The sequence below is a fragment of the Xyrauchen texanus genome, chromosome 33, assembly GCF_025860055.1.
Source record: "Xyrauchen texanus isolate HMW12.3.18 chromosome 33, RBS_HiC_50CHRs, whole genome shotgun sequence".
Lineage (NCBI taxonomy): Eukaryota > Metazoa > Chordata > Actinopteri > Cypriniformes > Catostomidae > Xyrauchen > Xyrauchen texanus.
In genome coordinates, this window is record NC_068308.1 from 24,110,235 (window position 1) to 24,134,238 (window position 24,004).

General features: G+C 45.1%; 2 protein-coding genes across 4 annotated transcripts in view; one reads left to right on the forward strand and one right to left on the reverse strand.

Moving 5' to 3' along the window:
- Positions 1–24,004, reverse strand: part of usp54b (ubiquitin specific peptidase 54b) — a 177,974-nt gene that overhangs the window by 99,509 nt on the left and 54,461 nt on the right. For all 3 annotated transcript variants that reach the window (XR_007968524.1, XM_052103414.1, XM_052103413.1), the window contains exon 2: positions 9,452–10,185. Coding sequence is in view for 2 of the 3 variants with exons in the window: in XM_052103414.1 (XP_051959374.1) it covers positions 9,452–9,598 (147 nt within the window). In the remaining variant the exon portion in view is untranslated. The remainder of the gene's footprint in view (positions 1–9,451; positions 10,186–24,004) is intronic.
- On the forward strand, positions 21,113–23,045 carry LOC127626679 (E3 SUMO-protein ligase ZBED1-like). The gene is made up of 2 exons (XM_052102655.1): positions 21,113–21,337; positions 21,627–23,045. Exons 1-2 carry the CDS (start codon positions 21,113–21,115, stop codon positions 23,043–23,045), a joined length of 1,644 nt encoding a protein of 547 aa, XP_051958615.1.

A 24,004-nucleotide genomic window follows, 5' to 3' on the forward strand; every position in this document is an offset into this window, starting at 1 on the left:
GCGGTGCCTCCGCATCAATGTCAACAGGGTTTTTACTCCCGTTATTTCCTGATTCCAAAAAAGGACGGTTCACTTTGTCCTATTCTGGATCTCAGAGTGTTGAACAAACATTTAAGGAAATACAATTTCAGAATGTTAACCCACAACGTTCTCTCTCGTGCAATAAAACAGAGCGATTGGTTAACGTCAATCGATCTGAAAGATGCGTTTTTCCACATCAACATTTACCCGCCACACAGGAAGTTTCTTCCAAGGCATATGTTACGAATTTACAGTGCTTCCATTTGGCCTAGCACTCAGTCCAAGAGTGTTTTGTACGTGTGCGGAAGCAGGGTTAGCCCCGCTGAGAATAGCGGGGCTCAAAATCCTGACTTACATAGACGATTGGCTGATTATAGCCGATTCGATAGAGATCGTATTGCAAAACACTGTCCGTGTGCTCGCTCACATCACAGCGCTCGGCTTCAGAGTGAACGTGAGCAACAGCAATTTCACTCCCGCGCAGAGAGTTACTTTTCTGGGCCTGGAGCTGAATTCGGTTACAATGCGCGCGCGTCTCTCACAAGAGCTGTTCTCTCCTTAATGAATTGCCTCTCACAATTCAAAGAAGGAACGAGAATACTTTATCGCGCATGTCTCAGGCTACAGGGTCTTATGGCTGCGGCTATACATGTCCTGCCTTTGGGCCTTCTGAGAATGAGGGCGTTCATGAAGTGGGTTTTAACTCTTCATCTCAGCCCTTTAAGCGATCTCCGCCGCTCTGTCACAGTGACGTGCTCGTGCACAGCAGCGCTGCGCCACTGGAGGAACGCAGAGTTCTACGCGCATGGGACCCCTCTCGGGGCGATTATGCTGCGGAAAGTAGTGACGACAGACGCGTCCTTAACAGGATGGGGAGCCACGCAAGAGGGCAGAACAGTGAATGGTGTGTGACCAAGCACACTTCACTCAGCCCATATAAATTATTTAGAGCTCCTCACTGTGTGGAAGGCTCTGAATCACTTTCTGCCCCGCGTGCAGGGGCATCATGTGCTGGTGCGCTGCGACAACACGACAGCTGTAGCATATATCAACCGCCAGGGGGGATGCGCTCCTCCAAGCTGCATGCTCTCGCTCACAGGCTGTTAGTATGGAGCAGGCGGCACTTCCTGTCGTTACGGGCGACCCATGTCCCGGGCATACTGAACAGGGGCGCAGACCTCTTGTCAAGGGGAAACCCGCTCTACGGAGACTGGCGCCTCCATCCTCAGATAGTGTGTCTACTGTGGAGGAGGTTCGGACAGCCAACCGTAGATCTCTTCGCCTCGCGCGAAAACGGCCATTGTCCTATGTTCTTCTCGCTACGGGACGAAGACGCCCCCCTCGGCGTGGACGCACTGGCCCACCCATGGCCCAACGTGCTGCTTTATGCATTTCCTCCCCTTTGCCTCATAATGCCGTCTCTGGCCAGGGTGAGGGAACAGAGCTTGACCATGATTTTGATAGCTCCCAGGTGGCCCAAGGCGCCGTGGCTCTCAGAGGTTATCCCTCTGCTGTATGCCCAGCCATGGCCCCTCCCACTTCGCACAGACCTTTTGTCTCAAGCGAACAGGGAAATTTATCACCCACACCCGGACAGGGTGGCCCTCTGGGCCTGGCCCGTGAGATGGCCAACTTAAACACATTGGGGCTCCCCCAACGTGTTGTGGCCACCATTCAGTGTGCCAGAGCCTCTTCGACACGGTCTCTTTACGACTGTAAGTGGCGTGTGTTCGAAGAGTGGTGTGAAGGGCGACAGGTAACGTCATATCAGTGCTCAATCACCGACATCTTATGCTTTTTGCAGGACCTTATGGACAAGGGAAGATCCTTTTCCACTATTAAGGTCTATTTAGCGGCTATCGCTGCATGTCATGTGGGGTTCGACAGCGCTATGGTGGGGCAACACCCCCTTATTCGTAGGTTTATGAAGGGCTCACACCGCTCTCTTCCAGTCCCCAGGAGATTCGTTCCTGAATGGGACCTCTCCATGGTGCTGGACGCAATGTCTCAACAGCCGTTTGAGCCCCTGGGGAGTATTTCCCTGAAGAATTTGTCTTTCAAGACAGCTTTGCTCTTGGCCTTGGCATCTGCCAAGCGGGTCAGTGATATGCATGCACTCTCTGTTCATCCCTCGTGCACTAAATTCTCTCTCAGTGGAGATAAGGTTTTTCTCAGGCCCAACCCGGCCTTTATGCCAAAATGCTTCCCGGCATTCACGTGTGAGGTGATTGAGCTCTCCGCGTTCCACCCAGCTCCTTTCTCCTCCACAGAGGATCAGAGGTTGAACGCTTTGTGTCCTGTACGTGCCCTGCGGGCATACTTAGACAGGACCAGCTCGTTTAGAAAAGCGACCAGCTTTTCATCTCTTGGGGCCCCCCGCACTCAGGGAACCCCATTTCCAAGCAATGCCTTTCTCATTGGCTTGTGGAAGCTATATCTTTGGCATATGAATCAAAGGGAGTGCAGCCCCCAGAGGGCATCAGAGCTCACTCCACTAGAGGTATGGCTGCCTCTTGGGCTCTATTTAAGGGAGTCTCTTTGCAGGACATATGTGCCGCTGCAAGCTGGGCCTCTCCCCATACGTTTGCCAGATACTACCGGCTAGATGTCACCAGAACCCCGGTAGCTCATTCTGTCACGGGTGTCGGCTCTTTGTAGCTTTGTGCTCTTAGGCCCTCCACCCCTCCTTAAGTCTGGGCTGCCTAGTCCAGCACTTTAAAGTCACTAAGCATGTTTCTACTCTACACCTGCCACCATATATTCACCATGAGAGTGCGGTCAGGTTTATTCACGAATGCATGTTACCATATGCTATTCTTTGTTGCTAAAGTGGCTTCCTCACTTTGTGGGGTGGTTTCCGTGTGACGTGTCATGCACCGCCTTTCGAGGTGACCGTCCTCTGGCTTTCAGGGCCTCATTGTGTATTGTGTATATTGGGCAATCGGGGAGCTGTCCATATCTCCCATAGGTAGATCTCGAACACGAGATGATGAAAGAGAACAATAGGTTACTATCGTAACCCCGGTTCTCTGAAACATCGAGTGGAGAGATCCACCAAGCTTGCCCCGCTTGCTGCATGAGAAGCGAATATGCTCACTGAGGTAAGATAGCGCGTACGAGTGTTTTATGCACTTGGTAAGGGGCGGGTCCCTTACCGAGCATTGGACACGCGCTTCTGTCTGTCAGGCCAGACTTGGTGCAATTGGATGCTTCTGCAGAGGTCAGGTGCAGATGCCCTTCCCATAGGTGGATCTCTCCACTCGATGTTTCAGAGAACCGGGGTTACGATAGTAACCTATTGATTTGTTGGGCTGGACTTTTGGCTTTTGACGAAGGCACCCGACAGGGGCATGTGTAAAAGGGATAGTTCACCTAAATTGTTTTTATTTTTTAAAATTTCTCCCTTTTTGTACCATAACAAGAAAGAAAGAAATATGGGTTTAGAGCAACACAAAGGTGAGTACATAATGACTGAATGAATGAACTATCCCTTGAACCCATTTACATTGCCGTACTCAGGAAGCATGGCAGCAAGATTCTTTAGAGAATTCCAGACTAACGTCTGATACTAAATTAATTTGACTTCACAGATTTCATGATTTTTCAGCTCTTTCAAGTAAGTTTTGACTGAACAAAAAGGAAAAAGGAAAAAAACACCCTCGAGCATAATTGTGCTTCCTCATCCCTGTCGAGTGCTGTAACAGCGCCTATAAAGTGATTATTAAGGATTCCTCTAAAGTGGCAAGAAGAGGAACAGAAATCTCTTAGAGCAAATGCTCTCTGTTAAATCTACTCTTCCACACTGGCCGGGACTTTCAGCGGTTTTCTTGTGATGGCATCACTCTGCAATATCATTTGATAGATGCGCTCTCTCTCTCTCTCCTCTCTCTCTCTCTCTCTCTCTCTCTCTCTCCATGATATCAAGTGAGGTGGAGGCTCTGTCAATTGCTGAGGTGATGCGGTCAACGGTTCACTCGATATGTTCAAAGTCCAATCCTAAATGATTGAACACTACTAATTTATTGATCTTGTCTGTTCTGTTGAAGCTTTTATTCATGAATGAATGCACCATTTACCATGGTAACCATAGTTCCCCTTCTGTCACTCACTCAACATTGTGTCGAATGAAGTGACATAAGGGGTCTTCCTGGGATGCCAAACGTACCTCTGAACCTGAAAAAAGGCCAATGTCAAGTTGGCAGACAGAATTTGCATGCCCCGCCCAAGACATACGGGTATAAAGGGAAGGGATGTCTGAACCTTGGATTTAGAATGGACAACACCAAACCTCACCGAAATTACCGGCCAGGTTGAACTGCGTTTCACATCCCTGATCTCTGCCTGCATCACCTCGGTCTATTGATGGACTATGATCTTGAAATGGAATGCACAGACTAACAATTGCCAGCAAAAGCCTTCATTAGCCAATTAACAAGGACAATTGCATCTATGTGAACTTCTGCAGTTAATCCAGGATGGACTTCAAAGACATTGGTCATTAATCTTACAGTTCAAACAAAATCGATGTTTAAACACTGACCCTTAACACTTACTTAGTTTAATAATTTTAAACCATGACTTAATTATACATAAGTAATATTTACATTATATTCATGATGTTAGCCAGAGGGGAACTGGCCCCCACAGTGAGTCTGGTTTCTCCCAAGGTTATTTTTCTCCATTAATCAACATATTTGTCACGGTTTCGTGTTGTCCGCACCATGTTTCCTGTCGTCCACACCATGTTTCGTGTCGATCGGTTTTGCCGATCACGTTCCATGTCACGTTCCCATGTTGTCCGCCCCATGTTTGCCGTTTTGCCAATCTCGCTCCCTGTCATGTCTTCCTTGTTGTCCGCCCGTGTTTCACTGTCTTTGTGAAAACTACACTTCCCTTCTTCCCGTCGTTTCCGGCCCTGTCAGTGTGTTATTGTCCGCACCTGTCTGTCATTTTGTCATTACCGTGTCTCTTTATTTAAACCCCGCTGTTTTCCCTTCCCGTTGTCGTGCGTTGACGTTTTCTGTTCGTCGCCCATGTCTGTGCTCGTTACCCTCGCTTTTGTTCTTTATTCATGTTTCTCCACCTTAGTTTGCTTTTTCCCATCGTGGACCTTTGATTTGCTCCTGTGTTTGTTTATTTTGTTAATGCCTTAATAAAACTGCGTTTGGATCTGATCCACCTGTCTGCCTGCTCCTGCTTCCCACACAAACGTTACAATATTATTGAGTTTTGTGTTCCATGCCACAGTCGTTTTCAGCTTGCTTACTGAGGTTATTAATACAATTATTATTTAATTACATATTTTTAAACACAATAAACAATCATATTTTATCTAATTACACAATGATGATTCATCAACATTATAGACATTACAGTTTTATCGTCTGTTAATGCCTGATCTTCTGTAAAGGGGGGTCAAGAGGGTTGGGGACCTGCATACGTTCTCTATCAGCGACACCTGCCTGGAGTTCGGTCCGGCACATTCTCACGTTATCCTGAGGCCACGACCGGGCTACGTGCCCAAGGTTCCCCATTCAGGGACCAGGTCGTGAACCTGCAAGCAAGCTGCCCCGGGAGGAGGCAGACCCAGCCAGCCTGCTGTGTCCGGTACGTGCTTTGCGTATCTATTTGGACTGCAAGCAGAGCTCTAGATGTTCTGAGCAATCCTTTGTCTGCTTCGGCGGATGGCGGAAAGGGAACGCCATCTCCAAACAGAGGTTAGCTCACTGGGTCGTTGATGCTATTTCCTTAGCTTATCACACCCAGGCTGTGCCCGCCCCCTTGCGGGTTCGAGCACACTACAAGAAGTGTGGTATCCTCGTGGGCACTGGCCCATGGCACCTCCTTAGCAGACATCTGCAGAGCAGCGGGCTGGGCAACACCCAATACCTTTGCCAGATTTTACAATCTCAGGGTTGAGTCGGTCTCGTCCCGTGTTTTGTCAGGTCTGAGCCGATAGAACTCAGTAACGCGGCACAACTGACCGGGTGTTCCGCTTGCACACAGCACTCTTCACCAAGTTGATCCAGTGTGCCTTCTATCCCAGGATAGCCACTAAGTGTCGCTTCCTCCCAAGAACATCCCTCCTCCCTAGCCTTCTGGCCGCGAATTCAGCGGAGCAATTCGCAGCCAGGCCCACTAAGAGTCACAGGTGCTCTGTGATGGGGTTGGGCTCCACGGCAAACTCCCCGTGATGTATTTCTCACGGTGCGGTCCCCTTGTTGGCTGACCCGCGTTTCCCTTGGGCAGCCCCGCTGCCCCGGTCGCCATGCAGTAGAGTCCCCCCCTCATTAGGCTGGACCTACCACCGCGTAATTTTTCACGTACGGCTTCAAAACCCTCGTGGTGTATTTGCCACATGTTACCTCCCCCTAGACTGGGCAGGATGTGGCCTCCACAGGGTCTTTTTCCCCTGAAAGAATAGGACCGGTTAAGACCGGCTTCCCTGCCGCGTTTCATAGTGTTAAGATAGCCTCAGCCACTTCACATCCTATGTGAGAGACATAGTGAGAGAAAAGTCAGCGGCTGCCGGGCTTGCTCCCATGCTAGTCATGTAGCACCTGTTACCCCCCTCAGGGGTGCGGGGAACCTAAGGTCTGTATGTGACATCTCTTTGGGGAGTTGGGGAGGGCTATGTGCAGCTGACACAGTTGCCTCTAGCACGCAGTAGCCTGCTTGCACCTGTCTCGACAGTTCACGTAACACGGTCAGTGCATAGCGTTTTTAGATGGGACCCCTTGTGTGAGTGATAGAAGGGGAACGTCGTGGTTACTGTTGTAACCTCCGTTTGCCGAGGGAAGGAACGAGACGTTGTGTCCCTCCTGCCACAGCACTAGACCTACCACTGTAAACGGCCGTACCTTACTTTCGGCTCCTCAGTGCAAAATCCTGACTGGCAATCGCTGCCCCGCTTCCCTTTATACACGTATGTCCAGTGCAAATTCTGTCTGCCAACTTGACATTGGTCTTTTCTCAGGTTCAGAGGTACGTTTGGCGTCCCAGGAAGACCCCTTGTGTCACTTCATTCGATACAACATCTCGTTCCTTCCCTCGGGGAACGGAGTTTACAACAGTAATCACAACGTTTCTGCCAAAATAGCATAGTAACCACAATTATTGTTACCAGACTGTTAAACTTAAAAAAGGCCATAGCCAGGAAATTACTTTTGGGTGGGTCTCAATAAAAAATGTAAAAACAATTTTGCCCAATTTTTTTTTAACAAAAATATCCTTAACAACAGAGAAGGGCTGCATTCAAACAGTTCTTTCACAACTATTTATAAATATATATGAAGTCAAAGAATAATCTCTATGGCCTGGGTCTAATTTCCGGCCCACCCTTGGCTACGCCACTGGTAACACCCTCAAACTGTGTTTAAGGCTTTCAGAATCTTTATATAATGTTTTTTTCCTGACTAATAAGTTGCCATAAGTTTTATGTATTATTTTTATTTATATTTTTTATTTAATATGCTATTTTTGGCAGAAACTATGTTTTCCATGTTTGTAGGTGTTGCAAAATATGATGCTTTCCAATACAAACTGGATATAATTTAGTTTCAGTTTCAACATAGGTTTTGTTTATTTAAAGTTGAGGTATAAGTTGAGAGTGTGAATGTTCAAATGTTTAATTTCAGTTCAAATGTTTTAAAGTCCTTAAAGGAATAAAACTGATTCCAGTAGGAGTTTGTCTATAATATAATTAATTTAGTCATAAAAAATGGTATAAATCAACAGATATTATATACACCATTTTATACGGCTTTGTAAGTGTAATATTTGGGTCCTGGGACAAGACTATGTACATTACACATGCAGACAGGCATCTTTGGTCACCGCGTCACATTTCAGGCTGTTTTTTCTCACACCATTAATGTCACATATTTTAACAGTGAATTAAGTTAAAAGTAGTTAAACTTTTAAAATTTTTTAATTTTTTTATATTCCGTTACATTCTGTTTCACTCCATCTCGCTGTTTTTTAACACAAGAACACGTCAAATGCCAAAAATACATCCGATCAGGTTTAGGTGGACATGACCTTCAAGCCTAATTATACAGAGCTGTCTAATCGACTGTTCTAACGACTAAACAACCGTGATTATGAAAATATGTATGTGGTGGTGGGGGGGCTTGGCCAGACAGATTTGTGTTAGTGAGGACAGCCTCCAAGGAAGACCCAGATAAATCTCTGCTAAACTCAGTTGATCAGATCCGAACAGTGAAATCAGATATAGTATGAAAAAGAGAGGAGAGAAATAGAGAAATCCAGAGATATCCAGACAAAACATTACACTCTGCATGAACTCTGCAGCCAGCCCAATGGATTAAACATTACTTTAACTGTGCAAAAACATTTCTGGGAGCAATCACATTTGTTCTGTGTGGTAAAGTAAAACATAAGATCTGTTTCAAAAGCTTAGTGGTCTGCCATGTAACTGATTTGGAATGCCCTATAAATAACTAATTTGGAACTACATAGTTAGCACCTATGCCCTTGACACAAATATAGCGCTAATGCTCGCACACTATTTCAGCAGTCTTGCTTCCGACAGTATTTTTTCCATATATTTTCTTTCCATAAAGATTTCATAAAGTACTTAATAAAAGAGTTCTAAGCTATGAACTGCTATTAAAATGAAGTTAAAATAATGTGAACTAATGGCTTTAGCAGACGCATAAATCATCAATTAACAACCTCTGAGCTCACAGTAGGTCTATCTTTAATGGTTTATAGGTTATTGTTAATGATCAATTTCCCTATGGAAAAAGTGTTCATCATCAAATCATGAAGATACACCAAGTATACACTATTATTTTATAAAATTGTATAAGCCTCACCATTGAATGCTATGCAAGCTATTTAAAAACAAATTAGTTAACTTGGTGTTGACAAATTGACAATCATGAGTAGCCAAGTATTAAAGCCATTCCATCAGCACGGCTAAGCACGGTCAGCTAACGTGCCAAGAAATTTGTCAAATCATCCCGTGCTGAACAATGCTCAAGTGAAAATACTACAGGAACTGTTCCTAACCGAACTCAGAACCACTAAGCCCAATAGCTCAAATGTGGATTTCGAAGCCACTGTCTTTTTAAAAAATTTAATTTGCTAACAAGTTGCTAAATAAGGACTTCAATGGTTGTCGGATTTGTAAAGCATGTAAACTCTTGCTGCAGTCCTTATAAAACAGCTTTAAGCAAAGTTTTAAAACACAGCGACTTCAAAATTCACATTTGAGGTATGAATCAATGTATGAAGGTATGAATGTAGAGCAAAACTTGAAATCTAAACCTGTTCATATAAAACCCCATTGGAAATTCCAGAACTTTCCCATGTCTTCATAATGCCAATTCAGTCAGTACTACTAACTGAACAGCTCTTTAGTGAATATGATACTCACACATTCTCGTTTAAATTGTAGTCCTACCTGTAGTGCGCTGTTCAAGAAGCAGCTGTTCTGACCCGGCTCATTGCTCAGGCCTTTGCTGGGAGCGATGGAGGTCATGGTGCGAGGGGTAAACATCCCCTGCAGCCCACTGCTGCCTGACGCAAAGTAGTTTCTCTTCCACGACATGAGGCCAGCTCAACTCCACTCCCCCCTCCAATCACCACAAGAGCCACATCCCTCCACAGCTAATCACGCTGGAGGAGGAGGGCATCCTGAACAAGGTGCAGATGTTTGTGTGTGTGTGTGAGAGAGAGAGAGAGAGAGAGAGAGAGAGAGAGAGAGAGTCTGTGCTAGGCTGGTCTCTATGTTACTCCCATGAGAGAGGGGTGTGTGGATCTCGGGTGGGAGTTTGGTCAGTTAGGCTTCTAGGAAAAAACTAAAAAAAATATGATAAACAAAAAAATATCTAATTATGGAATGTACAATAACTTGATAACAGGTGTAAAAAGGACAGTGATTCTCTCACAAATGTCTGGATGCCACGACTAAATGGTTCCCCACAACTGAGACAATGAAGCGGGGTAAAATGCAATGATTGGCCTGGTTAAAACAAACTGCGTGCCTGTTGAAGTGTGTGCGAGTGTGTTATAGTGGGTGTGTGTCTGTAGCTGTGGTCCGAGACAATGTCCTCACGCCACTGTGTCCACTTCCCCACTGACTGCTCTTGACCATGGAGTCACCTGACTAGAATTTCTCCTCTCAGCCCAGCTGCTCTGAAAAACAAAAACCAAAAAATCATTTAAATTTTGAAAATGTCCTTAAAGTACCCGTTAAGTACCTTGACAAGCGCGGTTCGATTTTGTGTTTTGATGTATTTCCAACTGAAACAGGAATTGGGGGTGGGACATATCGACTCATTCAATTTAAAAAAATAGCCAATAGGCTTTAGTTTATTGCCACACACACTCACGCCCCTTTATATTAAGAAGCTCAAGTCAGAGCCACTTACCAGGGAAATTTATCTGGATACCATACAGCTTTTCTAAAGACTTGAGAACCAAACAATGATCTAACTGACAACATTAATCCATAGCCTGTCCACAAATGCATCCCGGTCTGTGGTTATTATGAGGCTGAAGCCGTATTGCAGAGACCCAGCTTGCATTACAGAGCTCACCTGCAAAGTTTCATGGCAGCGGTGTGCTGACCAAATGTCCTATCCCCACTACTATATAAATACACACCCAAGTTCATGCAAAAAACATACACTCTGTACACATGGAGCCTGAGCGAAGCCTTGCAGAGTGTGTGTGTCCTGTTCTTTTAAGGCACAGGCATGGTGAAGCTGTTCTGATGTGGAAGATGAGGCAAGAGTATGACAGACCTAAGGCATGTGTTACTTTGGGTCAAAGAAAGACATATTTGCTGCTCTTTTTAAAGTGATAGTTCACCCAAAAAAAGAAAAGTCTTATAACTCACCCTCATGTCTTTCCAAACCTGTATCCTTTTCTTTCTTCTAAAAATACAAAAGATGCATAAAAAGAAATGGTGACACTGGCACTTTTTTTAGTGCTGTCAGTCCATTACATTTTTTGATCACTATTAATTGCATACATTTCCATAGTTATTCAAAATTTATCACAGATTTTGAAAGTGCTGAAATTTGACTCTATATATATGTGGAGCGGAGGGGGGCGGGGCCGGGGCAGAATATCGCGCGCCCGGTCCCCAATCGGCCTGGTGAGGTGCGCGGGGGATAAAGGCGGCCAGTGACGATGGTTCGAGAGACAGAGAATTACGGGCATGTCCGTTTATGCTTTTGGTTTAAGTTCTCATTAAATATCATTTATGTTGTCAAGCTGGTTCTCGCCTCCTCTTTGCCCATTCTTTAACTGTTTTACATTGGTGCCGAAGCCAGGGAAGGAGGAGGGATGCCCGTCGCAGAGTCCTCGACACTGCCGTCCACCCTGGGGAGCGCCGCTGCCATCTGCCGGGTGACGGAGTAGCCCGACCGCCCGGATGCGGGGTACAGCCGTCGTCCGCGGAGCAAGTGAGGACTGGATAACCTGACCGCCTGGAGCGAGGGAGCCGCTGCCGGGGGCGGAGGAGTGCCCTGCCGTCCCCAGAGACACGGAGGGGTCGAGGGAGACCGCCGTCCGCGAGGGGAGGAGGGAAGAAACTCTCCGACCGCCCGGAGCGGTAGAGCCGCTGCCAGGGGCAGAGGAGTGTCCCCATTTGCTGCCAGAAAAGCAGAGGCGTGTTCTGCCCGCTGGGGGTCGAAGGTTTCACTCCGGTTCGCCCGGGGTTGGAGCGGCTGTCGTCCGCCTGAGTGTGGAGGAGTGTTCGAGGACCACGCGACGGTACATCAGAGAACCGGTGAGTGAGCTTTTTCTCTCTCTCCTCTCTCTCTCTTTCGCACCGTGTTGGCCTTTTCCCTCGCCTATTTTTTTGTTGTTGTTTTCTTCCCCTCCTGTCTCCTCCCAGGGCGAGGAAGGCGGGGATGACCATGCGGGATGCAAGATACACCCTGCCCCAGGGATGGGGGGTACGTCATGCCGGTGGCACCCCGGCCTGAGATAACGCCGGGAGGAGTGTGGAGCAGAGGGGGGAGGGGCCGGGGCGGAATATCGCGCGCCCGGTCCCCAAACGGCCTGGTGAGGTGCGCGAGGGATAAAGGCGGCCGGTGACGCTGGTTCGAGAGAGAGAGAATTACGGGCATGTCCGTTTATGCTTTTGGTTTAAGTTCTCATTAAATATAATTTATGTTGACAAGCCGGTTCTCGCCTCCTCCTTGCCCATCCTTTAACTGTTTTACAATATACTTTTTTTCCTGTACTTCTTAGGAAAGAATATATAACAATAATGCTTAATTAACATTTTTCAAACAAAGCCTTCTGCACTTTAATAATAGAAATACACTCAAATAGCACCAATGCAAATAACATTAAATGGGTCATGACATACAGTAGGCTACTCTTTACTATATATATATATATATATATCATTATATATATATATAATTTTACTATCATCCCTGAGGTCCACTTATAATGTTAGTAAAGTTTTTTGTACCAAAACATTCATAATGTAGTCATATATAATTATTTTCCACCCTGTCTCTGGCCCTAGGTCTGAAACGCTCAGTTTTAAGTCATCTGCCACTTCAATGTAAAGGCCCACACTTGTGATTGTCTAACATCATGCATTCCATATTTTAAACTCAATCCAAAGAAAATGAACAAACTCCACACAACATTATAAAACAAAATGTTTGTGTTAACACATAATGTACACCCAACACATTTCATCTGAATGAATCAAACTGTTCAATCAAGCGTAGCATAAACTATCAAAGAGTCATGACATTTAAAAAACATAAGTGAATGAAACTGGTTACTTATGGTTTTTCATCCAATAGTCCAATTTTAACTGCCCCATCTTTCCAATAACAGCTCGAAACACATTGTGACTGTTTCACAAGCAATCCACGCTGAAATGTTCTGAATACTCAAACGTAAATCCACAGTGATGTTAGGTGCTTCAACCTGCTGGTCATCACCACAGCAACATCTCACATTTTCATGGTTTGTTTACACACAGAAATTAATGTGATTCTCCAGTCATTGGTAGCACCAGAATGAGATTTCAGTATAGATTTCAATGGTGGATATGAGCTGTGCTCCAGTTTCTTTTAAGCATCTTTTAAGCATTAAATATTGTAATAATGTTTCTTAATGTTAGGCCAAATAAAAATGATTTTAAATGGATATCTATGGAATAGATTACATTAAATTATTGATAAATTACTGCTTAAATTATAAGTCCACGTACAGTAAATAATATGACATATTTAACATTCAAACGATTTAAATTGACCAGGTTACTTACTGCGTTCAGTAACCCCTTTGGTGGCGAGACGGGACCATTCATCCCGTTAGATCTTCAATGGTGATCTTGTTCATGATAGTTTTTGGCCTAAGTGGTTGCACAGAGGAACATCTGCACCAGTGCAGCCATTTCTTTTTACAATTCGAAAGTCACGTGAACAATGGATACTGCTATTGCTGTAGCTAACTTTAAAACTAGCGGGTTGATGCCCTGTATCGCAAATCCAGTGATGCTGGTAGTGACGATTCTCTCTGACTAGGGATGTCACAATGTGAATTTTTGACGAATATTGTCTGATAAAAAAAAAATCACGATTTCACAATTTTTATGATTATCTGCAAATGTATTTATATAACAATAAAAACCTCCACAAACATATCACAACTTAAGTGTTATTGCATCATTCATTAAGACATGCAGTTAACATATATATTCCTACTTTTAACTGAAAACAAGTGTGACGAGGCAGGCGAGGAATGATGATCTAAATGCAGCTTTATTAAACAAAGAATAAACAAACTAACTCAGAATATTATAAACCAAAACACGGGTAACAAAGCACAGAGCATTAAACGATACATGCAAAGACTGACAAAGGAAACAAGGAAAACAAGGGCATAAATACACAAGGGAACGAGAAACACCTGTGGAAACAATCAGGGGAAAACCAATCATAAAATGAAAATACAAAGGTCTACAAATCTAACAGGAAACAGGAACCAAACAAGAATTTCAACATAAGTCAAAACAAAAAACAGGGAATATGTGATAGAGACACTCCACAAAAAAAAAATAATTGTCCATGGATTGTGGGGGAAAATAGGTGGTAGGGTGGCACAAGGGGCAATCAGGTAGTTCAAGGCGCGAGGAGATCAGAGGAACATAGTGAAGACAGGGAGGTTTGAGACCGAGGCGGGGCTGGAGGGAGGGAGGACCAAGGAGACCAGAGTAGAACACGCGGAGGGCCGGGAGACCTGGGGGACCAGAGCAGGTCTGGGGGACGGCCGGATGACCAAGGGGACCGGAGCAGATCCAGGGATAGCTGGGAGGCCTGGGAGGCGGCCGCAGGACAGGGACTGGGTCAGGGACTGGGTCAGGCAACCTGGGAGGTGGCCGCAGGGCCAAGACAGGGTCAGGAGGCACTGGTAAGGAGGAGTCTCTGGGGGCGGATCCGTGGGCGGAATAGTCTCAAGAGGTAGAGACGTGGAAGACTCTTGGGGCGGAGACACGGAAGACTCTTGGGGCGGAGACGCGGAAGACTCTGGGGCGGAGACGCGGAAGACTCTGTGGGCAGAGACGCGGAAGACTCTGGGGGCGGAGATGCGGGGAACAGAAGCCTTTCTTCTTCTCCTCCTCTGGATGGCCGTAGTTAGCAACTCTGGCTCTGGGATGGATGTGGCAGGCGTGGGCCTCTGCTCGTTGGCCGCGGCAGGCGTGGACGCTGGCTCTTTATGAGGTTTCTCTGAAGTGAACATCTCTAAAATTAACACATATTCTTCACACGTGTAGTCACCGGTCTCTGACAGTTCCTTCCACTCGTGCTGATACATGGACTTCAAGTGGGAATCGGCAAATCCTGTGTATCTGGCAAAGGTGCTAAACTGACGAGAGTATTCTCTAATTGGTAAGTTTGCTTGGCTCAACTGGACAAAGAATGCTGCTAGATCCATTTAGGAGGGTCAGAGTAATATGCAATGAATCCAAAATAACACCAAAGTGCTTTTTGCTCTTGCTCTACAGATTATTTCTTTTACAGCTTACCGCAAAGGTGGCACACGAACAAGCATCAGGGCATTCAGATGGTTTAAAACTTGTGCATTAGGATCAGCTGTCATTATTGATAGGACGGAGGACAAATTTAAGTGGCTCTGATTGGCCATTGTCATTTAATTGCTCAACAGACATGTTAGTGATTGGTTAGAATACTCAATCACTTCAAAAACATGTTGTAAATAGAAACCATAGACACAACAGGAGCAGACTTAAATCGAATGCCGTAATCGTAATAGCAATTCGTTTTTCGATTAATTGTGCAGCCCTGCTTGAGGGTAAGTTTTCATTTTTGTGATAAACTATCCCTTTAATAAAGGTCAGCTCTGCGTGAATGAACGTTACATTTCTACAGTGCTTTCTGACACTATACTCAAAGGGCTTTACCCAGTGAACAGGGGACTCTCCTCAACCACCACTAGTGTGCAGCATCCACCTGGATGATGCGACGGCAGCCATAGTGCACTAGTACTATTCCAGCTATTAGTGGAGAGGAGAGAGTGGTGTGATAGAGCCAATTCATGAAAGGGGATAATTAGAAATGGTGATGATGACACACTCCTGGGTCCCTCCCGGGGCGCAGCCTCTCTTAGCTGGGCCGATCAAAATAACCCGGTGGTCCCTGAGGTCATTCTCTCAGGGGACCCCTCATTCGCCAATGAACCGGCTGGTTCTGGTGACGAAGATGATGCAGGCCTTCTCGAGGGTTTGGAGGATGAGGAGACCATCCCGTCTTCCATTACTCCCAGGCTAACGCCCCCGCGGCCCTCCCCCAGTCCGTCCTCATCGAGGTTTGTGAGCGAGCGGCTGCTTGCCTCAATATCGAATGGCCAGCCCTACAAAGTGCCACTGACCAAGAGAGGGACGTGTACGACGGGAAACTCCTGGAACCCCCTCCCGACCCGAGAAAACAACTTCTCCCTGTCCTCCGTGTATGCGCAAAGCATATGAGGTATTTTTGGGGGGACCCGCTCGACCTCAAGCACGGTCTCGCGGGCCTCGAAGTGAAGGATATGATGGCCATTGGCATGGGTAACCCCCCCGCCATCGAGCCCTCTATCGCCAGACACCTTAATCCCTTTCAAGGTGGCCTACTTGCCCCCCCAAAGCCTGTTCTCCCCAACAAAATGGACTGATTTTCTGCCTCCATACACCAGGCCTCTTTCAAAGCCTCGGCCTTGGCTGTCAGGGCCCTCAACGTCTCCTCCCTTCTCTCTGCATACCAGGCTGAACTCCTGGTCGACATGGGGCAGCAACTAGAGACAGCTCCCGAGTGGGTGATTCGAACCATAATGAATGGGTACAGACTCAAGTTTGACAGGAAACCCCTGCCTTTCGGCAGCATTATCTTTTCTCACACAGAGAAGAGCGCTGCTCACATTCTGAAAGAAGAAATCTCCTCCCTCCTCGCGAAGGGGGCGATTCAAGTAGTACCCCTAGATCAATGCAATCAGGGGTTTTACTCCCGTTATTTCCTAGTTCCAAAGAAGGACGGCTCTCTCCGTCCTATTAAGGATCTCAGAGTGTTAAACAAACATTTGAGGAAATACAATTTTAGAATGTTAACACACGGCACACTCGCACGCTCAATTTATCAGAACGACTCGATCTGAAAGATGCTTTTTTTCCACATCAGCATCTACCCTTGCACAGAAAATTTATTTGTTTTGCCTATCAGGGCATATGCTATGAATTTACAGTCCTCCCTTTCGGCCTCTCGCTGAGTCCAAGGGTGTTCTGTCTATGTGCGGAGGTGGGCTTAGAGCCGCTGAGAATAACGGGTCTAAGGATCCTAACATACATAGACGATTGGTTAATCATAGCCAATTCCAGGGAGAAAGTGGTGCAAGACACTCGCCGTGTGCTCACGCACATCACATCACTCGGGTTCAGAGTGAATGTGAACAAGAGCAATTTTACACCTGCCCAGAGTGTTATATTCCTGGGTCTGGAGCTGAATTCAATCTCCATGCACGCGCGGCTTTCACAAGAACGCGTTTGCTCTCTAATGAATTGTCTATCACGATTCAAGGAGGGGACGAAAGTGCCATATCGCACATGTCTCATATTACAGGGTCTTATGGCATCAGCTATTCAGGTTTTGCCTTTGGGCCTTCTGCGAATGAGGGCATTCATGAAGTGGGTTTTATCCCTCCACTTCAGCCCATTAAGCAATCTCTGTCGCTCTGTCACAGTGACACGCTCGTGCAGAGCATCCTTGCACCACTGGAGGAGTGCAGACATTTACACACATGGGACCCCTCTCGGGGCTGTTATGTTGCGAAAAGTGGTAACGACAGATGCGTCCTTAACAGGGTGGGGAGCCACTCAGGAGGGCAGGACGGTGAATGGTTTGTGGCCGAGTGAACATAAATTATTTGGAGCTCATGACTGTATGGAAAGCTCTGAATCATTTTCTGCCTCACTTGCAGGGACATCATGTGCTCGTTTGCTGTGACCATACCACAGTAGTGGCACACATCAATCACCAGGGCGACATGCACTCGCTCAAGCTTCATGCCCTAGCTCACAGGCTTTTAGTGTGGAGCAGGCGGCACTTCCTGTCATTACGCGCGACCCATGTTCCAGACATTTTGAACAGTGGCGCGGACCTTCTGTCGAGGGGGGAACCCACTCTACGGAGACTAGCGACTCCACCCCCAGATAGTGGGCATGTTGTGGGAAAGATTCGGACAGGCGAATGTAGATCTCTTTGCCTCGCGCGAAAACTCCCATTGTCCTATGTTCTTCTCGCTAAATGACGAGGACGCGCCACCACCCTTGGCCCAAAGTGCTGCTCTACGTATTTCCTCCCCTGTGCCTGTTAACACCTACCCTGGCCAGGGTGAGAGAGCAGGGCCTGTCCCTCATTTTGATAGCACCCAGATGGCCCAAGGCACCATGGCTGGCAGAGATAATTACTCTTCTGCATGCCCAACCGTGGCCCCTCCCTCTACGCACAGACCTGTTGTCTCAGGTGAACAGGGAGATATATCACCCACACCCAGACAGGGTGGCTCTTTGGGCTTGGCCCGTGAGAGGACAAATATAAGCTTGATGGGGCTTCCCCCACGGGTGGTTGCCACTATAAAGAATGCTAGGGCCTCCTCCACAAGGTCCCTATATGACTCTAAGTGGCAAGTGTTTGAAGGGTGGTGTGATGGTCTTGGTTCCACATCATATCAGTGTTCAGTTTCTGATATTTTGTGTTTTTAAAAGACCTTATGGATAAAGGCAGGTCTTTTTCCACTATTAAGGTCTACCTGGGACCTCTCCATGGTGCTGGAGGCTTTATGTCAGCCGCCTTTTGAGCCCCTGGGAAGCATTTCCCTAAAATTGCTGTCTTTCAAGACAGCGTTGCTCCTGGCCTTAGCATCAGCTAAACATGTCAGTGACCTGCATGTACTAAATTCTCTCTTGGTGGAGATAAGGTTTTCCTTAAGCCTAACCCGTCCTTTATGCCAAAATGCTTCCCAGCATTCTAGTGTGAGGTAATGGAGCTTTCCGCTTGTCACCCTCCTCCTTTTTCATCTGCGGAGGATCAGAGGCTGAATGGTCTGTGTCCGGTCCGTGCCCTGCGGGATTACTTGGATAGGACCAGTGCTTTTCGGAAGAGTAATCAGCTCTTTATCTCTTGGGCCCCCCTCACTTGGGGAATCCCATTTCTAAACAACGCCTTGGCTTGTGGAAGCTATAATTTTGGCTTATGAATCTAGGGGAGTGCTGCCTCCAGAAGGCATCAGAGCCCACTCCACGAGGGGCATGGCCGCCTCTTGGGCTCTGTTCAGGGGAATTTCATTGCAGGACATCTGTTCTGCTGCCAGCTGGGCTTCTCCCCATACTTTTGTACGTTACTACCGGCTGGATGTTACCAGGACCCAGGTAGCTCATTCTGTCTTGGGGGTGGGTTCTTCATAGCCCCTTCCCTGTTAGCTCCTTTTCTTTATATATAGATATATATAATTAAGAAAAAGGGGTAATGGGCCGGTTGGCTGTGCACATTCATGTCACCAAGCATGCATTAACATTCCTGCCTGGGTGTTGTCTTTACTGTATGCTGCTGGGCTGATTTTTATTTTTGTGCCACTAACATGTTATTTATGCTCTACCTGTACAAAGTTCTCACTTGTGTGCTTCAGGGGCAACCGTGGAGCGACCGTTCCATTAACTGGCTTGTAGGAACTCACTGTGAGTGTATTGTGCAATCTGGGAGCTGTCCATGTCTCCCATAGGTGGATCTCAAACATGAGATGATGAAAGAGAACAATAGGTTACTCACGTAAACCCGGTTCGAGTGGAGAGAACCACCAAGCTTGCCCCGCTTGCTGCACAAGAAGCGAATATACTTACTGAGGAGCAGCAGCGCATGCAGGTCATTATATGCTCTTAGGTAAGGGGGTGGGTCCTTACCGAGCATAGGTCACGTGCTTCTGTCTGTCTAGCCAGACTTGGTGCAATTGGATGCTTCTGCAGAGGTCAGGTACGGATGCCCTTCTCATAGATGGATCTCTCCACTCGATGTTTCAGAGAACCGGGGTTACATGAGTAACCTATTGATTTTTAATGACCACAGAGGGTCAGGACCTCGGTTTAACATCTCATCCGAAGAGAGCGAATTTAGGCATGATATCCAGTTACATATGTACATACATGTGACCTGTTTTGCCATTCTTAGTGGGCAGAACTGCTGAGGTCACTGAAGGAATTATACATGGATGGGGTCAGATGACCACAGAAGCACATGCTCTGGGTGCAATAGTTAGACACGTGCTGCTATGACAACAGCACAGTCCACCCCCAAGCACTGTGCTTATCAATGCCCTGGCCGATACTGTCATACACTAGCTGGCACTGTATAATCATTGCACCAAAGGGTTTATGCATTTACATAATGCACTGCAGAGCACAGCAAAACAGAGCCAGCAATTAAAGAGAGAGGGCCAGAGAGAGAAATAGTATGAACTAATGAGAGAGAGCCCAATACTGCACATACTAACTCATCTAAAGGAGACTAGGGTTGTGCAAAGCATAATTTTTAACATAGACTAGTCGGTGGGCTGTCTGAATGGCTAGTTAACTAATTGTTCTTAAGGAAGCTTAGTACAATTACGCTGGTTTCAGGTTTACCTGAGCCAGATTGGACATGTTTCTTTCTCATGGGGTATATACATAAAAAGCAATCTTGCCTCAAAAACAAGACGGAGCGCAATGGAATGCAACTATAGGTAGGGGTCATGAGATGTGTTTTTAAAGACCCTGTGAAATCAAAATTAGATTTTTGCTGCTTTTAGCCATTTTAGCCTTAAGGAAATCTACAAGCTAGTGTACTTTTAAAAATGTACCAAATTAGTTTTCAGAAGATATAAACATTTAAAATCTGCAGTCTAACATAATAAGGTTATGACTAAGAATTATATGAAAAAAAATATATATATATATATATATATATATATATATATATATATATATATATATATATATAAGGGCTGCAACGATTAGTCGACGTTGTCGACAAAAATCGATAATAGAAATAGTCGACAATGAATTTCATTGTCGAAGTTGTCGCCAGACATGTTTTTTTCCGACCGAGGCACCTCTCTTCATTACAATCTCTGCCGAGAGTCGCACATGCGCATTAGCTTCTCTGCTGAGTGATAACATACAGAAATGGCGGGGTCCAACGCAGCAGCTGCGCTGCACCAAAACATCTAAAGTTTGGGAGCATTTTAGCCTGGATACGGCGAATAAAAAGATTACCTGCATGGTTTGCAAAGCAGTCCTTACGTATCACGGCAGCACCTCGGTGATGCACGAACATTTAAAGAGAAAGCACGTCGGACAGTTGAATGAAACGGAGTTTGACTCGCCTCGGTAAGATTTAAATAACATGGAAGCTAATACGTTTTGTTTTGGATATACATTGTACATTTTATAAGCGTATTTTCGGTAAAAAAAGAAAAAAAAGGATTTAACGTTATGCCCGACTGTGCCTGACAAAAGTATTTTAAATTAAATGCATGCAGTCTGAAGAAGAGAGCCACCATGGACCCCTTTCTGCAAAAGAATCAGACGTGCACCCCACAACAGGCGAATGCCCTCTCTGAGTCAGTATTGCAGATGCTGATCTATGATGTGAGGCCGCTCTCCATGGTCGATGGTGCTGGGTTTCAACAAATGATAGCCCAGTTCAATCCAGACTACATCCTGCCATCCAGAACCCATTTCACCCACTTGATGGAGCAGAAATACAGTACAACGTTTCTGAAGGTAATTGTTTAGAATGCACACACAGTCAGACATATTTCATAAAATAAAATAAAAAAATCACAAATTTAATTTAAAAGCAATTTTATATATATATATATATATATATATATATATATATATATATATATATATATATATATTAAAATAGCTGAAATACATAACTTTGTTTTGGTAAAATCATAGTAGCTGCAATTATTAAAAATGTAAAACTTGTATGTTGAATAGTTTCTGTTGACATGTAGGTTTTTGCATGTTAAATATTTTCAAAAATCAAATTTTGTGTTTAAAGGTAAAGCAGATCCTAAAAGAGGTAAACAGCTCCATCACACTGACAAGTGATGTTTGGACCAGCCGTGCCACAGAGGCATATCTTGGAGTTTCGTGTCATTTCATCACCAAAGACTGGCAAATGAAGACATTGAACCTTGCCACTCTACCCCTGGAGGAGAGGCATACTGCTGCGAACATCATGATATGGATGGAAGAGGTGATAGAGAAATTTGACATCTTGCCTAGCAAAATTAAAGCAATAGTACATGATAACGGGTCTAACATGGTGGCGGCAGCTCGACTCCTGGAAGAAAAGCACGGTTGGTCTTCAGTCCGCTGTGCTGGCCACACCCACCATCTTATCATCAACAGTGCCCTCAAAGAGCCCAGCATCAACAAAGCTACTGGTGCTGCAAGAAACCTAGTTGAGCACTTTAGGAGAAGTGAGCTGGCAAATTCAAAACTGAAGAAGAAGCAGCAGCAAATGTACACCACAGAGCACAAGCTGATCCAGGACGTCAGTACGCGATGGAATAGTACCTATTACATGGTATCAAGACTCCTGGAGCAGCGCTGGCCAGTCACTGCAACTCTCTCAGACCCTGAGGTAACACCAAGAGGCAAGCACTACTTTGACCTGAAACCAGAGCAGTGGGTACTACTTGAAGAGCTGGTGCAAGGGTTAGGGCCTTTTGAATGTGCTACCGTTTTCCTCAGTGGGCAGGAGTATGCTACTGCTTCATGTCTTCCAAAGCTGGTCAAAGGGCTGCAACGGTCCATACAGCAAACCCAGTTTGAGACAAGCTCAGGAAAAGCCTTTCAAACCATTGCAGGAAAAGGAATAAGTGAGAGATGGGAGAATCTTAACACTGTGTCTGCAGAGAGAGACAACCCACTTGTTCTTGCAGCTGCCATCGACCCAAGATTCAGAAAGCTGAAGTTTATCTCACTTGAAGATGGCACAAGGGTGCAAAGTACAGTTGAAGTTCTTGCTATCAAAGAAGCAAAGGCCAAGACTGGGCTACATGATGACCCTGAGGAGCTACAGCAGAAGAAGAGGGGTCATATCCCAGGGGGAAAGTCAGCGCTGGATAACCTGCTTCAGTCTGACACTGACAGTCTGAGTGAGGAAGAGGAGGAAACCCAGGAGGACAAAAAAATCCAAATGGTGAGGAGGGAAGTTCAGATGTTCTTCACAGAGCCACCAATAGCCAAAAAAGAAGACCCTCTCAGCTGGTGGAGCGAAAATGAGGGGCGTTTTCCCACACTGTCAAACCTAGCAAGATCTCTTCTGTGCATTCCTGCAACATCCACCCCTGCAGAGCGAATCTTCTCAGCAGCAGGAAATATCTGCTCCCAGAAGAGAGCAAGTCTCACACGAGACCATGTGGATATGCTGACTTTCCTTAATATGAATAAACTGAACGACATAGCCTGAGCCTCATGTTGATTTTAAACTCGGTCTGTCCACCATGACAGGTTTGTGTCCAGGTAGTATCACACAGTCCATGTTTACAACTTAAATTCAGACGACTCTGAAAGCTTATTTTAAAACCGTTAAGATTTCATAATGTTGAGACGAGTTGTAAAGTTCTTTTGCAACAGATTGACCACTGAATGTATCTCACAAAATGCACTTAATATTTTTGTTTACTGTTTTATTGCTGCCAATGTGCCTGCCCCTGGTTTACAGGAAGAAAATGTTTACTTGATTTTAATTTATTTTTTCTTATAAAACAAATGTGCCTGTCCTTTATAAAAATGATAGAGTTTCTTTATTTATGTATTATTTATGTCTATACTGACCTAGCACTGTGCCTAATTGGTTTTAGACAGGGCATTTTTATTTACTTTTAGTATGAATCGGCCTGTCAGCAGCAAAGTTCAATAAAATATGCATTTTTCATTGAAGTACCCCCTTCTTTCTTGTGTTTACTATCATTTTCCACAGAATTAAAGCAATCTCATGCTAAATGTAAAAAAAAATTAATAATTTTTCGATTAGTCGACTAATCGTTTCAATAGTCGGTGACTAGTCGACTATTAAAATAGTCGTTAGTTGCAGCCCTAATATATATATATATATATATATATATATATATATATATATATATATATATATATATATATATATATATACTATCTATCTATCTATCTATATATATATATATATATATATATATATATATATATATATAGTCTATTTACAATTATTATTATTACATCTTTATTTATGAGCCCTTTTTAAGCAAGTATCGATATGTTCGATTATTTTGATTAATTAATTGTCATATCATTTAACTATATTGATAAACAAATTTGGTCACATTTTGTTTTACAGTGTTCATGTTACTGCTTATTTATATAAGTAAGCAATTAGTTTAACTAATGCTCTAC

Bases quoted from the DNA above. Each gene is read 5' to 3' on its own strand.
- LOC127626679 (XM_052102655.1), top strand. From the start codon at position 21,113: ATGGACCCCTTTCTGCAAAAGAATCAGACGTGCACCCCACAACAGGCG. The intron at 21,338-21,626 runs GTAATTGTTTAG...TTGTGTTTAAAG, and splicing joins ACAGTACAACGTTTCTGAAG to GTAAAGCAGATCCTAAAAGA.